This window comes from Drosophila simulans, chromosome 2R, assembly GCF_016746395.2.
Source record: "Drosophila simulans strain w501 chromosome 2R, Prin_Dsim_3.1, whole genome shotgun sequence".
Lineage (NCBI taxonomy): Eukaryota > Metazoa > Arthropoda > Insecta > Diptera > Drosophilidae > Drosophila > Drosophila simulans.
The window spans coordinates 3457353-3473354 of record NC_052521.2 but is presented as its reverse complement, the minus strand read 5'-3'; the positions used below and the strand labels follow the sequence as shown (position 1 = coordinate 3473354).

At 43.7% G+C, this 16002-nt stretch overlaps 2 protein-coding genes across 8 annotated transcripts in view; one reads left to right on the top strand and one right to left on the bottom strand.

Annotated features, from left to right (window-relative positions):
- The window catches only part of LOC6733173 (odorant receptor 42a), a 162750-nt gene that overhangs the window by 72878 nt on the left and 73870 nt on the right, over positions 1-16002 (top strand). The window contains exon 1 of one of the 2 annotated variants that reach the window (XM_044922721.1): positions 15142-15241. The exons of the other annotated variant lie outside the window; for it this stretch is intronic. The gene's annotated coding sequence lies outside the window, so the exon portion shown is untranslated. Of the gene's footprint in view, positions 1-15141; positions 15242-16002 lie in introns of those variants that run through there. 2 annotated transcript variants of the gene reach the window in all.
- LOC6733176 (zwei Ig domain protein zig-8) overlaps positions 6605-16002 on the bottom strand; it is a 57666-nt gene continuing 48268 nt past the window's right edge. Inside the window, exons 4-10 of one of the 6 annotated variants that reach the window (XM_039291331.2) lie at positions 14483-14607; positions 13768-13848; positions 11703-11870; positions 10051-10185; positions 9776-9989; positions 8950-9061; positions 6605-8884 (exon numbers count right to left, since the gene is read on the bottom strand). In XM_039291331.2, coding sequence (XP_039147265.1) covers positions 8866-8884; positions 8950-9061; positions 9776-9989; positions 10051-10185; positions 11703-11870; positions 13768-13848; positions 14483-14607 — 854 coding nt within the window. In that variant the 3' untranslated portion in view covers positions 6605-8865. Of the gene's footprint in view, positions 8885-8949; positions 9062-9775; positions 9990-10050; positions 10186-11702; positions 11871-13758; positions 13849-14482; positions 14608-16002 lie in introns of all 6 variants that reach the window. The other 5 variants (XM_016167511.3, XM_039291332.2, XM_016167508.3 and 2 more) reach the window with 5 other exon arrangements.

Here is a 16002-nt window from a genome sequence, read left to right as displayed (position 1 = left end):
TACTTTTTCATAATACTCTGTCGCTTTGCTAGCATAAGCATTTGTTTTATTCCGCCCACACCCACATTTTCGACGAACTCCGCCAGCTGCTGCTGGGGTTCCAGGCTCTCCGTGTCCTGCTGAGCGCAGCACAAATGCCTTCGCTTATAATATTAAAATAGCCGGAAGCGGAAATTCAAAACGCCACTGCAGCAGCGTGTATCAGTACGTATGCATCCACACGGGCTGCGGGGAGTAGGGCTTTTACATATTTGATTACGTAGGAGAACCTTAAGGAGAACCCCTTGCATGTGGCAAAGTATTTATGAAAGTTGCACGCAGGCATTCCGAAAAAAACGTCCTGCAGCCCAGACGACTCCAGGGAAGTCCAGTTAAGGCTCTGATCCTGAATGCAGCTCCAATAAGGAGCCCACCCCACAGAAGCCACACGCCCAGAAGCCCGACAAGGCCTTTTGTTTATATGCCCTGCAACAAATTATGAGTGCAGAATGTCGAAGGCTTCCTGGCGAGTGGTTGAATTATGGCAGCTTGTTGGCATAACATGCACGTGCCTGCAAGGCAGTCGAGGCTAGAGGAAATCGCATATAATAAGGCGAAAAAAGGACGGTCGAGTTCAACGACTGGCAGTGGGGAGGTCGGGCTCAGACGGATCCATTAGGAGTGTTTATTCGGTGCGACTCCGCTCTAAACGCACAAACAGCGAGCCAAGGCCATTCCAAGTGACATGCCCGAACCATCTGACAGAACATGACATTGATGCCTACCGAGGCAATTACATTCCGCCCGACGACATCTAAGCTCATAGTATTCCATCCCTAGGCATCCACCCTGGAGACCCTTATTAGTCGAACCGCGTGTTCCAGTGAGCCATGGCTGTTGCCAGTGGGCTGTGTGTGTGTGTGTGTGGGGCATTACGTGCAGCATGATGCAGCTTTAACATCCCGTTCATTAAGCCAGCTTTTTTTTTAAATCAATGTACATATTAATGGGACTAACTTAAAAGTGCACGTCTAGGGATACCAGAGTACAGCGTCTGACGTTTGACCATAGTAATCCCTTTAATCGTAATATGTCTATGGCTTTTGCTGTTTTTTGCAGCTTGTTGGCGTTTTGAAACAAACATGCAGGTAGATGGAATCGCTTCCGATTCCATATAATTCCATATAATTGATCAGGATCAATAGCCGAGACGATCTGTCCATGTCCGTCCGTATGAACGTCGAAATGTCAGGAACTATATAATCTAGAAAGTTGAGACATGTAGACTGCAGGGACATTCACACTGTGCAAGTATGTTTTCGATGTTACTACGGCCACTTAAACGCCCACAAATTCATTTATTTTCATGTATTTAATAATTTAATTTATTAATTTTTTTTAAGTCCATAATTTAAATTTGGGAGGTATTCTAAGAGGCTTATGAGGTCTGTAGTGCTGGGGAATATGTGACTTCTTTTTGTGAATTAATACGTTTTTTAAAGTGTTTGGAATAAAGAAAGGATGGTTTACTGATTAAGAAGACTGTCTTATATTCAAGCCCTGCTCTAATTACAGAGTTATGCGTAGTTTTTAACTGCTTGAGGTACGATTCGGTTCCGAGGCCAAATTAGGAAGGAGGAGATCGATTAGACTATATAGATCATCCTTAAAAGCGGGGAGAGCCTTGCCTAGCGGCTTTAAAAGATCAGCATTTAGTTTGGCTATGTAAGATCTCCACTTGTTTCTGTGATTGATTTTGTAGGCTAGGATTTTAAGGGTGTCTGTTATTGGGATATTGGGTTGGTTTTTTGTGACAGGTGTGGAGGATTTTGTATTTGTCTTAATAGGACTGAGCCAGAGTGTGTCACCACTCATTAATTTGGTCAAAGATACTAGTTAGGTTTGTTACGGCATTTTTGTTTTTGTAATTGTAGGTAGAGATAACCGTAATAAAGGCGTTATAGGCAATAAGGAATAAAACAACAGATTTTGAAGAGCATTGAGGGATACCAATGCTCAGGGGAAATGAAATTAATAAGAAATCGATAGAAATCAAAACATTTTTCAAAAATGTGGGCGTGGCAGTTTTCGGCGGTTTGAAGGCGTTAGAGTGGGCGTGGCGACATGAGTAAGCGTAGAAACTCTGTTTCTACATCTTTGAAATTTGCATGCTAAATCTCAACTTTCTGGCTTTCATAGTTCCTGAGAACTCGACGTTCATACGGACAGACAGGTTCAAAAAATATATATTTTATATGGTCGGAAACTCTACGAAGAATGGCTATAAAACGGGAACTTCTTAGTGTTGTTTTGATTAGGGGAGGTTTTCCATTTAAAATGAATTACAATCCGTAGATAGAGTCAGTTCACATTCATTCAGGTCGCATACTTTTTACTCTACACGAATATGCATTTTGCTGGGTGACGTAATACGGTGCTAGCAAGTTACTCAGCTCAAAAGCACTGTTTGCTTCAACTCATTAATTACTCCACTCCTACCATTTTGGACCAACTCTTGCATAAGTGTCCGATCAGTCTTAAACAACAGGGACCCGAAGGGCTGAGGAAGGGTATGTGCGTCTAAGTGAATTACGGCGTGGACGTGATGATGCACTTCTAGCCAAGCCCGATGATGATAACTTTTTTCAGCACTTGCTCTCAATACTCAAATGTGCAATAAAATATGTGAAAAAATATTTCTTTTGCTCCTAGGATGGTCAGCTGGTAAATGGTTTTTGGCTTTACTTTATGAGGGGGGCCACGCCCATCCCCGCCCTTCTCCCGGAGCTACCCGGCGCTCCAGCTCTCGACATCGTTTCTGCTGCTGTTACCACTTTTTATTTCCTCAATGCTCTGCACGGTTGCATCATCAATTATGCTTATCAAAACAGTGGAGGGCTAAACTTTTGCTTTTGCTGGCCAACTGCTGCCCGGGTGGGATCCCAGACACTCCGGCCCAGCCCCTGCACGCCCAGCCACGCCCCTTAACCGATGCCCTCCCGATGACCCAACAACGGCTGCAAGTGATTTGAGTGCACTCGACAGGTAATAAATATGAAGTGCTAAACACGAGATATGCGCATTTTTCTGCCTGCGAAACTTTTGCCACAATGTGGCCAACTATATTGGAAAAGCTTTTAAACAATTGCCGTGGGCACGGGCGGGGCAGCCAGGATTTAAAACAACTCGAAGTGCAAAAGGCAAATATAGATAAAAATGTCGACAGAGAGGTACAAGGTCAAATCCGCGATAGGGCTTTTGCTGAGCGGTTGGAGCTTAGTCCCCCGTATTTTCCAATCAATTAAAGGTGGTGGGGAAACACGGAACGCGGCGCGAGTAGCATGCATGTGTGGCACAGATTTGCAGAAATGCACAATAATTTCTAACATCAGTGGAGAACATGATGATGACTTACTGCTGTCGCTCAAAAAGTAGAGTACCCGCTCACCAGCTTGCACCTTGTGACCATGGGGCGTATGCGCAATTTGAATGATTGTTTTTCGTTCTGTTCGCTGTGGTGCTGTTTGTTCTGGCCGCGTGGGATTGGCAAGTGTGTTGATTACAGTTATTGCAAGTATTTGCAAATTTATTGTGTGCACTTTAGTCCTTCAACTGTGATTAATGTGGCTTTACATTTTCCAAGTCGTTATTCCTCCCTAATGAATTGAAAAAAAGGAAAGCTATAGTTGAGTGCCCCCAAGATATGTACGATTCCCACTTTTGAATAAATATACCTATATATATTTATCTTGTTTTATGATGCTATATACCACTGTCAAAGAAACACTTTTACTCCACGAGTAACTGGTATTATTTCACCGGTAAAAATTTGCAACAAATTAATTAAATTAATTAAATGAAAAAAAATTCGAACATTTTAGAAAATTGTGTGCGCGAAAAAAGTGTTTTTGCATGTCGGTAGAAATTGGCAACACAAAAGATAAATCAAAAATCGTAAAAACATTCCTCCAAAGTTTGGGCTTGGCAGTTTTGGGCGCTCGTTAGAATGGAAATGTCAACGTTATTAAAACTTAAAATGGACCTAATTATCTGCAATCTCTTTGTTAAATATCAAGCTTTCTAGCTTTAATACCTCCTGCGATCTAGACGTTCTCATACAGACGGACTAGGCATGGTGATACCGATCGGAAACCTTCCTTCTACCTGTTACTTTTCAACGAGGCTATTTCATTTTTTTTGACAATATATATATATTTCGGTGTTAATTTGATCAAAACCTTATAGATGGCATCATAGTTTCGTTTTTCTTTATCATAAAATGCTTAAATTGAAGTTTTGAATTTGATCAAAATTGGATTTAACGGAAACTTACTGTAGTAAAATTAATTTAAGCATAGGATAATGCTATAGTAGAGTTCCCCGACTATCAGATACCTGTTACTCATCTAGTGGAAATGCGAGAAGTTTCACAATTTTGTTGGGATATCTATAGATATTGGGGAATAAAATGAGAAATATCACAACATTTTGCAAAAGTGGGTGCGTTTTTGGCGGTTTGTGGGCGTTACAGTTGGCGTGGGAAATGACTCGAAAAACTTTCACTCTGGATACTGAAACTGAATCTGAACCTTCTAGCTTTCATAGTTCCTGAAATCTCGACGTCCACACAGACGGAAAGACGGAGTTTAATGGTAACGTTCCTTTTAGTTAGAATCCTAATGTGAAACTGATTTTACAAAATGCATTATTCCTATAACTATGGCTTTTATCGGCGACAGGGACGTGCGCAGCAATGATAAACTTGGGTCAGAAGATTTCGATTGTTTAAAACTGTGGCCTGTTCTATAAGTCGCCAGGCTGCATCCTTTGTTAAATTACTTTGGATAATTTTTATGCTGACGAATGGGTTCACATGCTGGACCCCAAATTTAATAGTTTGAACATTTTTTATGTCTGCTGTCGACGGCAAAGGCGTGGATTTATGTTGTTGACAAATGGAATAATGGGTATCTCGGGATATACAGGTAGTTGACTGGGCTTGGTTTCTAGGGTACTTGTGTATTCGTCACTTATTTACTTTTATATAGATTTATTCTTCTACTATATGGGTAAGGAGTATGATAACAGTCCAAAAAAGCAAATACAAATGATTGCCTACTTAACCAAAGTGGTTTTTATGCATCTGAATCCAGTAAATGAAATCTAATGAATTAGGTATAGTTGATTTCCCTGGCCAAATGATAGCAGCTATTAAGAGTGCTTGAAAAAAAATATTTTGTTGGCATGTGTATAGTAAAATTAAAAAATTAAATTATACTTAAAGTTTGGAAAGAAGTTGCAAGCCCAAAAATAATGTAGTACAGAAATGACAGCACTGCCGAACGCCGAGTAATAATAAAGTAATTTATTGAACATTTTTATTATTTATTCGTAAAACTAAAAAATCGTTAGTGCCAATAAATGGAAAGGTAAGCGAATTAATGGCGAATTCGGAGAGAACTGAATACGAGAGCTGTGGCGTCGGTAAATGTGGTTCCGTTTATCCTGTCAGCCATCAAACTTAATGCATCGTAAAATTCGATTATTTAATATTTTTTCACTTAGCCATATATTGGTGTTGAGTCCCGAGCTTTTAAGCAAACAGGCGACCAAAAGCCTGAATTACAGCTGTCACCGTGTGGCTGGCTGCATGTGCTATGCGTGATGTACAGCGCATATGGGTGGGTGGTGGCACTCGCAGGATTTCAGTTCATCGAAGGCAGCAGGCTGGCGCTGAAATTAGACTTCCATATTTGGAGGGCGGGCTCGAGACTTGGAGTTCCGTGCAAAACTTTTTAATCAAAACGGCAAATCGAAAATAAAAATGGCAAAGTTTTCAATCTCCCAAACGTCGAAGTCTTTCGACACACTCAACTCGGAGCTGTCAACAGCCAATTTCGCCCTCGCCCATTTGGCTGTCCCACTGATGAAGGAATGCGCCGTGGAGCTTCTGGTCTCGGTTCCGGCGCGCTTGAAGTGGCCTGGCAGGACTTTCTCAGCGTGTGTACACTATAATTTCTTGTTGAAAGTCTCCATTACTTTTGCAGTTCAATGTTTTACTTTTGAGCCTCCACTGCCTCCTCCGCCTCCACCCATTGACCCCGGTCCGCGTTGGCACTTGTGCATGGCAAATTTACCAGGGGTTCATTTGATTTGCCAAAAACTTTGGTGGCCACAAAAGTTTGCTCCTCGGGACTGGAGGCAGCGTTCAATGCATTTGATTTCACAAACACACTCGGCAAACTTTGGGGCAACTTCGTGGCACGGGCCGCGGCGGGTGCCAAAGTGCAACATGTTCGCTGCGAAATGAAAGGCGAGGAGGCGCTGAATAAAATGTTGACAGAAAGTAAACTGCCGGTCTTGAGGAAAACGTCGGAAAATAATTGGCGCACCGCCCCGAAAAGATGGCAACTTCGCCAAATAGGCAGGCGGGCAATCTACTGTGTGTGTTGCGTCAACAATGGAGTCCAATTATGGCGTGTTGACGAGCAGTCGTCCCTACAATGGCCATCGATTCGGCATTTGTCGGAAAGTTGGCTGATTGATTGGCTATGGCCCCCGGTTGGATAACTTACCTCTCCAAGCCCTTGGCGCCCAGGAGATAAATGAGAAGTGGATTGCATGGTTATTATTTAAATTACATTTATTTTTCAATGATAATCACTTGATTTATTTCAATGCATTCGTATTGTTAGCCACGCATTGCTGCTTTGGTATTTTTGTCGGCCACTTTCTTTGTGTTTGTGGCCCTGGATTTATTTATTTGGATTTGTTCATATCTGTACTATTATTAAATTCATATTCGTCAAATGGTTGCAAGTTGAAATTTTACAGTTATTTGCTCGAGCACTTACATTGAAAACAATTGAATGATCCTATTATATGGGTTTTCGGTTTAGTTTTGCTGTTTCCACACCAAGAGTACAATAGCCTATCACCATTTTTCTTTGTTTTCGCTTGTGATTTTCATTAATTAACGAAGGGCCATAGCCGGTCATTCGATATACAATACATATGTAAGTACAAAATATTTACAGTGGAAATGCTTAACAGTAAAAGTCAACTAAATGCTTCGTTTAATTCATTTTATTTCAATGGAATCGAATAACTTTAACCTTTAAATTGTCCAACGGGCTTTGGGCATACATACGCATACACATACAGACACATCAAGGAGGGTGTGGAATCGCTTAGTAGTTTTGTTTATCAATAGTTTATTAATGATTAAGCTACGATTTTAGGTTGCTGTGGGTTCGCTCTAATGAATCTATTCAAACTTCAAATGGTATCCCTTACAGTTTGTTCGCTTGTTTCTTTGTTGTGTGTGTTTGTTTCTTTGTTTGTTTGCTTGTTTCTTTCTTTCTTTGTTTGTTTGTAAATTACGTACCGACGACACTGAACGAATGACAGTTACTAGGCCGGCCAGGGTTGCCAGCACATCAATTTGAACTGCAGCGGATCCTCTATACTCGTATTGTAATCTATCGTAAGTGGTGCAGCCTGCAGCCGATTTGGAGCCAGCCTAAGTTTATTGAACAGTCGAGAGTTGTACATAATTCCTTACGTAGATATTGGTTTCATGATTGAGGTGTCTCAGCTCGGCGGCACCAAGCACAAAGACTGGAATACCCCAAACGCTGGATACTGCGGCACTTTGTGCCCGGCCAGTGCCAGGTCAGAGGTCGCGTACGATGTGGAGAATTTAATTATATTACCATGCTAGATATCTGCTTGTAAAGTAATTATTTTCAATTTTCCGATTTGGCAGACTGATGAGTACACTATCCATTGTTCGACACTATGGCTAGGGTTTGCCCCGACCCGCTCGACTCTCTCCTGTGTGCTTTTGCAATTAATTACAGCTTGATTTTGACAGTTTCGAAGCCCATAAAGTGCTCGCATACTCTCGTACACCTCATTTCCGGCCAGCGCGCCATCCCCTTTCCGTCCACGGGCCCAGGGTTGCATGGGCAGTAAGGGTAATGTGGGTAGTATTGCACATTTTCAGTCAGCTGTGTGCCTTGTGGTTGGAGCTGCATGATTTCCTTTTTATTTACACAATTTGAATAAATTTTCCAGCCCTTGTGAGTGCGTGTGAGTGGTGTGCCATTTGCAATAAAATGTATATACAAACTTAATAACATAATTAATTAATAAGGGTTGATGCTCTCGTTTTTATGCTCGTTAACGTTCTGGATGATGCCCCCTTTTGGCTTTTGGGCTGGACGTGCCCGCTGCTTTTTGTTTAGTTTTCAATTAGCCATTAGTAACAGTTATAATATCGCTTTAATGCCCTTTTGTTCATATTTGTGTATATATGTACCTCATTAAATGGACTTAAATTGGCTACTTATGCAATTTCCGCTCACAGTAAACATTTTTGGGTCGCAAAGCATTGATCTTGGCCGAACAAAGGCATGTAAGTAAAATAAGTTTAAGCTTTCAGCTGCTCACCGAAATCACTCGGTGAAATTGCACTACACATATACATAACATAACATCGATGGCGGTAAATGAGGAGTCCGTGGAAATCTAACCGAGCGGCAACTCGCAAAAAGAAACTCACATACTCTGAAGTCCTTAAACATACTGTACAAAATCAATGGGAAGAAGGTTATTAACATAACCAATTTTCATCCAAGCCGGCGTGGATGCATGGGTAACTAACTGTCGAGTACACAGCGACGATTGGTTTAACATGATTTTTACACTTGAGTGCGCATCTCTTACTGGACTTAGCTTAGCAATTATCCTAGACTGGGGTTATTCAGTTATTAACTCTGTTTCGGCTGCCGTAGTTCTAACACTGAAATAGCTTAAATAGGATTTCCTCGCCGCCGTCCTTCCGTCCTTCCGTTCGCCTCGCCAGCCAGCAGGTTGGTCCGCTTAGGTCAGGAAGATATGTCTAGTGGGGTCGGAGTTCAGGACTTGCACATCACTGCAGATTAGATACCAGCTTGGACCACTCACCTCACAACAACCGTGTTCAGCAGGAGACAGGGCGCCAGCATCGACCTAAATATGTGCGTCAGGCGATCGGCCGAGGAGGTCTTCCGCCGCGAGATTGCCGCCATATTGTCGCCTGCAGGTGGCATAAAATGGTGGGATAAATTTGCAATTTGAAATTTGAATTTGAATTTGAATTTGAATTTGAGTTAGAGCCAGAGTTCGCTTAGCGACAGACGGGCGAATGCAATTATGTGCATCAACAACCGAGCTCTGCTGTTCCATTTTGCCCGCCCGCCGCATTTCCCATTTTCATTTTAATAAGCTGCAGGCTGCGCCATTTGCATACTTTCATTTACACGTCTTATCGTTATTATCAAAAAGCGTGCCATGTCTATTTAAATGCTAAAATTACAAGGAACGCAGCTTGGCGAAGCAACAAGAGTGCCGAGGGCTAATTGTCTGTGATGGGCAACAAAACATCTGCATTGATTAAAACTAAATATCACGAACGCTTGATTTGGCAAATAAATCACCGTAAAATGAATGTTTTGTTAAGGTTCTTAAATAAATATTGCCAACGAGCAAAATAACAACACAACTGAAACAAAAAAGTCATATCCTGCTGCTTATCTACTTTAAAATATATTTTAGTCAGTCTGAATTGAGTTTCTTATGGAATATTAACTAACTAACATATCTACGAATATATCATCATGTAAATGCAGACATTGTTTACTGAGCAAAATACTCGTAGTAGATAATAGATTTGTTTATTATCAAAGGAACCCGACTTTGGAAATGCGGCACTACTGACTCTTCACTGAAAAGTGGATATAATAGAGCTTACCTTTCGAAACGAAGACGTAGATGCTCGCCGGCTCCGTGTTGCTGGCCGAGCAGGTGTAGTTGCCGGAGTCCGTGACCTGCGGTTCCCGGATGATCAGACGGCTCTGAGTGCGGGGTCCCGGGGTCGTCTCAATGGTTATGTCGCGCCGGGAGTCGACGTAGTTGATCAGGCGATCGTTCTTTTGCCAGTACACGTACTGCGGTGGTGTAGGACTCTGTGACACAGAAGTGATGGGGTGACCGGAGTGGGACTTTTCGGCTCACTTCTCGACTTACCTTTTCAATAATGCAAACTAAATTGATTGTTGAGCCCATGTCGACATGCAGCTCGCCGGAGCCCAGGATGAATGCCTCTGGAACAACCACTTGAAGATTCACAAAGTGGGAAATGATGCCAGTCGGTGTCGAGACCTGTGTGTTGGTGTTTGATTTTGTGGCGGATGCATGGAGGGGAAGAGCAAGAGCAAGTGTGGCCATTGAGTGCGATTGGTATTCGTAATCAACTTGAATCTTAATGCTTCAGCAAACTGCGAGCAGGAATTACTTTCCTCCTAGCTAGTTCCGAAAAATCGTTGCGAGTGCAAGAAATGTTGCACTCATTGAAATGCAAATCAAACAATTTCAATTTGGCACGCAAAAAAGAAACAAAACGAACGGATTCTAGTCTATATAAGTGGAGCGCTTTCTACACGTCCCAGCTCGGAGCTCATCTCCAAAATATCCGGCAGGCAGCGATTTCAACTGCAGCTTCTCCGGATCCGCTGCCGCAATGGAGTAGGAAAATAACCATTTCGGCATATTTGCATGCAGCTCTCGTTTGCTGCTCAGCTTCATAGTCCATATTCTGTATTCCGTATTCCGTACTCCGTACTCCGTACTCCGAGGTCCTTAGTCCGTAGTCCGCAGTCCGCTGTCCGCTGTCCGAAGACAGGAGTCCGGAGGGGACATCGCCCGACCCACTGACTCTGAGCCTGACTCGGTGACTGACTGGTTTGTTCTGGCATGCGGCTTCTCATATTGAAATTGCATGCAAACAATTTTGAAATTGAAGCTACGTTTCTGGAATTGCACCACGCTCCTCTGTCCCTCCTCATCCATCTAGTCAAAGCAGGGCGAATGGCACTTGTGCTGCTGCACAAACAGAGTTGCTGTCAAGTGTCCATTTCAGCAGTGTCTAACTTTGTTGCTTTTCGGTTAGTTGTCTCCCCTTCCCCGAGTCCCCCTCTAAGCTGTTTTTCTTCCACCCCCCCCCCACCCCCCCCCCCCCCCCCCCCCCCCCACCCCCTACGACCATGCACATTCCCTATTTGCATTCTCATGACTTTCGGGCTTACTTGTAAATTACTTCGTGAGGTGGAAGACCTTGGTTCTATCGTTCTGGCAGGGACCCGCATGTGTCGGGGTCCGGTTTATCTGCACCCGTTCTATGGCCAAATTTGTCGCAGCCTGCCGGCTGACGCTCACTCGCCCAGTCGGACTCGTCAATGTCACCGCCACTATCCCAATCCCATTCCCAATCGGACTGATGCGGATACGGACTGACATGCCACATTGGAAGCTTCGCCGTTAAAGAGACTTTGGTCAGAGCAGGAGGCCGCGAGCAGTGGTCTTAAATCGAGCCTTTGCATACGCAACTTCATTTCCATTTTACAATTAAATCATGCGCAGGCGAACAAATCGACATGACGTAAAATCAGCGAGAAGCTAAAGCCCGAAAACCTCAATACAACGTTCTCGTTGAGGGAAACGCAGGGACGCGAAACGAGAGCATATGCAAATGGACTTTAGTTTATTTCAACTGCGCCTCATGCATAAAATATGGAGCCATCATTCCCGGCCGGCCGCCCAATCCGACTCCCATGTCCACCCGCGCCCACTGCCACGCCCTGCCTGGGCATGGCACCCCGCCCATTCCCACTCCCACTTACCTGGCACTCGTACATGCCGTGATCCCGGCGCTGCACAAACTTTATCTGCAGCGTCCACATGTTGGAGCCGGGCGTGTGCAGTATGGCGAATCGCTCGTCGTTGGTGTAGAGCTGGGCCCCCGACGACAGGATGTGCCAGTCCCGGCGGCGGATCCAAGATATTTGGTTCTGTTGACGAAAGCCCGAGCGGGCGCGTTATTAACGAGCGGACTAATTGGTAATCGAGTACTACACACACGGATAATTAATAGCACTGCAAGTAGGCAGCACAGACAGATCAGCTCATGCAATTAGCGAAACATGCGAATATTACTCGAAAAGTAATTAAAAAATACTCAAAAGCCCCACGCTGAAACCTGGTGGTGGTTTACATCACCAATGTCCGGGCCGCGTTGACTTTTCGCCGGGCTGTGGGTGGTTTGGCGGAAAGCTGGTTGGATTAAATTACGACATTGGTTTACAAGTGGATAAGCTATTTTTAATGTCCCTGGCAGGTGCAGACTCACAAAGACAAATACGTTTCATAGAGGCAATTCCAGAAATGCTTAAATAAACTAAAAGTGCCAAGGGCACCGAAAATAAAGAATCAATTACGGTTCTACTTCATTTTAACGCTTTTTTAATTGAAACAGCAAACACTCAATTCGGGTTTATTTCAGTGAAATGATTATGGTAATTGATCTGTTTTCTACATATTTAATCGAGAAAATAAAACTTATAGTTAAAGTAGCTAGTGTAATAAAAAAGATAGATTGTGCCTTTAAAAATAGGTGGTGGCTAGATATGCCAATAAATCATATATTATATATATATCACAAACATGAATTTGCTACATATGTATATCTTAAAGGAATGCTTCCTTCTACCTATCGTATTTTTATCTATCCACAAAATCGCTAAGGACTAGAAAGGAATCTGGCTTCGGGGAGAAGACACTTATCTATCCATGCTCTAATTGTATATTAAAAAACTGTGTTATACCAAATAAAAGCATGATCTATGATGAGGGAAAAACAAGGAAACTATGATTCCTTTCGTAATATTTTCGATTAATTTTCCATTAATATTTTATTTATTCTTATGTCAAATATATGATCTAATCGCCCAATTCAGCCCACTTATACTTCCCACATTCCTACTTTGACTTTTAAGAAAGTTGCATGTAAACTGAAAGACTAGTTTGCGTTGATCGGACAGACGGAGAGACAGTCCTGATATTGATCAAGAATCTATACTTCATATGTATCTCATTACTGTGTTGCCAGTTTCTGGATGGAATCGAAATACCCTCTGATCGGATGTAAAAGGAGCCGTAATTAATGCTGGTCAAATGGAAACAAACGCTTTCGCGGTCTAATAATTAATATTAATATTTCAGAGTAGTCACAGCTCGGCCGTGTGCGAGGTACTTGGTTTTGTTAACCACACCGAATGTCAAACATTGTGTACCGAAATTGTCATCCAACCAAACGTTTCCTTTCAACTACAAATTAAGCTCTTGCTCTGCTGTTGTTCGTGCTCGACTGCTTAACAAATTAGACTTTTGCGTGCCGCTTTCAGCAAAGAGGCAAATGAAAATGCCATATAATTAGACAGAAGAATGAAATGGAAATGAAAACGAAAACGAAAACGCAAACGCAAATGGGGAAAATGGGGAATGGGAAATGGTGAAAAATATCTCAAATACGATATGCACATAGAATTGCAGAAGCAGCTGTGCTCGCAGCAGATCCTGGCCAGCTTCATGCGCTGGGCTCGAATGGAATTCAATTTTGCTGCCACTAAACAAAGCGCTTTTCCATGCAAGGCATGCGGAAGGGGATTAGGGGGACTTGGGGCTTCGGGTTTCGTGTTTCGGGCTTAGATGCGGGACGTGTGGTGGGGTATGCGACACAGGACAATCCAGGACGGGGCATTGTGATTTGGGCAAGCTGAGGGACAGGGCGTGCACACTGAAGAGAACAGAACCGAACCGAACAGAACAGAACAGAGGAATGTCATCGCCGTCGCCGACATCGTGGTTCGACGAGGTACAATTAGAAAGACAAAAACAAACCCAATTTACACCCACTCTGTCCACACCGGAGACCTTGCAGACCAGGAAGGCGGTGCCGCCCAGCTGGACTGTGGTGTTGTGCGCCATCAGCTTTTGGAGCAGGAAGAATCGCAGAAGGGCGGCGGGAAGAAACGGAGCGGGAGAGAGAGAGAACACAAGACAAAAAGTTAAAAGTTCATTTTTTACGATGCCGAAGGAGGTGGTTTAAAAAGCGAAACGCGTCCAAGTCGCACAATTAGTCAGCAAAACAGCGCCAGCCCAGGATCCACGACCCGGACCGAGCAGCACTTCAGAGGCGGACCGACTTGGGCTCCAGGACGGGGACGCGAAGAGGTTCGACTGGGTGTTGGGTGTGGGTGGCCGTGGTCCGGGCGTCTGGTGGTTGCGGCGCGCCTGCTATTTGGATAATTAGATTCGAAGCCAGCGCGAATGAATTATAAATAAGCACTAAAGATTAATTAGTGCCGGCAATGGAGTCCAGATCACATCGGACTCGTTCCCGCCGTGCTGGTAATTAGTGTTGTTCGGGGAAAGTGGTCCGATTGGTTCGCCTTGGGTCCTGCTGCATTTTTCGGATCAGGGCACACTGTTTTGCTGACTGGAGGGAGAATTGGGTGTCGCAGCCACTGCGCTTTGCAGGCGATTCAATTTAAATTTGATTTCGAATAGCACTTTATTAAATCCGGCCGGACGGAGGAAGAAGCAATCTGTCAATGGGACTTACCTCACTGTCTTCAAACATTGGACTGTCGCTCGAGTCGAGATTATTATCCAATTTTGAGTCGCCATTTATACCGCCGCGCATCCATAGCTTCTTCCAATCGTTATCTGTGAGTATTGACTTTTGATCTGCAATCGAAAAATAGCAGCCACGGGCGTTAGACAAAACCAATTGCAGAGTGGAAAGTGCAGTCGCAAATTGTGTTAAGGTCCGGTTCTGGTTCCCCCTCTTCCCTGCCTGCCGCCCACCAAATCCGATTGATGCAATTCGAATGTAATCAGCACAAGTGTCAGGGTGGTGCAGCTAGCAAATGAATGTGATTGGCCCCGCAGCAAGGACAATCCAATTCCCAAGCAGGTCAAGATACTTACTCTCGCGCTTCTCTAAGCCTACTGAAATGTGCAGTAAAGCGGTAGATTTATGTTTGGCTGTGCTATCCATTACCAATCATGCGTGAGTCGATCTCCACATCTATGTATCTATCTATACATCTATCTATCTATCTATCTATCTGAAAAGCAAGCGTACGAACTTTCAAACTTGTTAAGTATAGCTTTTTCGTGCATATAACACTTTTGGAGCTGCGTAAATTATAAAAATTTATTCGGTGTTTTGGGACTTGAACTTGGAAGAGCCAAACTAATCATAATCATTGGACCTGACTTAAGCATTCGGTAGTTAAGCCAAGCCTTGCCACAGTTTATGTGGAAACTTAATGAGGGGATAGCAGGAGGAAAACAGAAAAGTTGGCCCTCTTCACAGGTAGGATTTAATTTCTTGAGAAGCTCTTGCTGCCAAACTTAGAAAATAATATTTGCTAAAAGCTTCTGCAACTAAAATCTGTATGCCATCATCATTGCTTACGAGCAGCGAAGTGGCAATTAATATGCCGGCTCTGGGATTATTAAGAATTCACCGAGGCTTCCTTTCGTATTTTAAATTTAATCAGAGCAACTACGGTCCCCGTCTGCCTTTTGCTCTAATTAGGAAACTTTGATTGCCCCGGCAACGTGGTCGAGTAGTGCAGCTGACCGTTTGGCATCCAAAATTAAATTTACGCAAGACTGCGCATCGGTTTTAATATTTTTTATGCTGCGTACTGGAGACCCGCTTGGCACGGAGACCAGCCGAAGGTGGGTCCCGTACCATTGACTCGCCGGGTGCTCAAGGGTTGTGGTGGCTGCTTGGCTGTGGAAATGAGTGCCCTCTGGAAAGGAATTTGCCCAATCAATCAGGCAGCGTAGTCAGAAACTCTACGAGGGACTCCTTAGCTCCTTAGCCTCGCCGGCTTGCAATTCGTTGTGCTAAAAATCGAGAGGGGGATCAAAACAGCGCAAAACGCGCCGTGTCGTTGGCCACATCGCCCACCTCCGGCTGTTGGCCATAAAACACAGCGGAGCGAGCTTTCGCTTTTATTGCCTCGTAAATTTTTATAGTTCATACTTTAGGCATGCGTATGCAATGCCGCAGATGTACGGTATCTGTGAGTGTACTGCTCCTGCTCCTGCTCCTGCGTGTGTGAG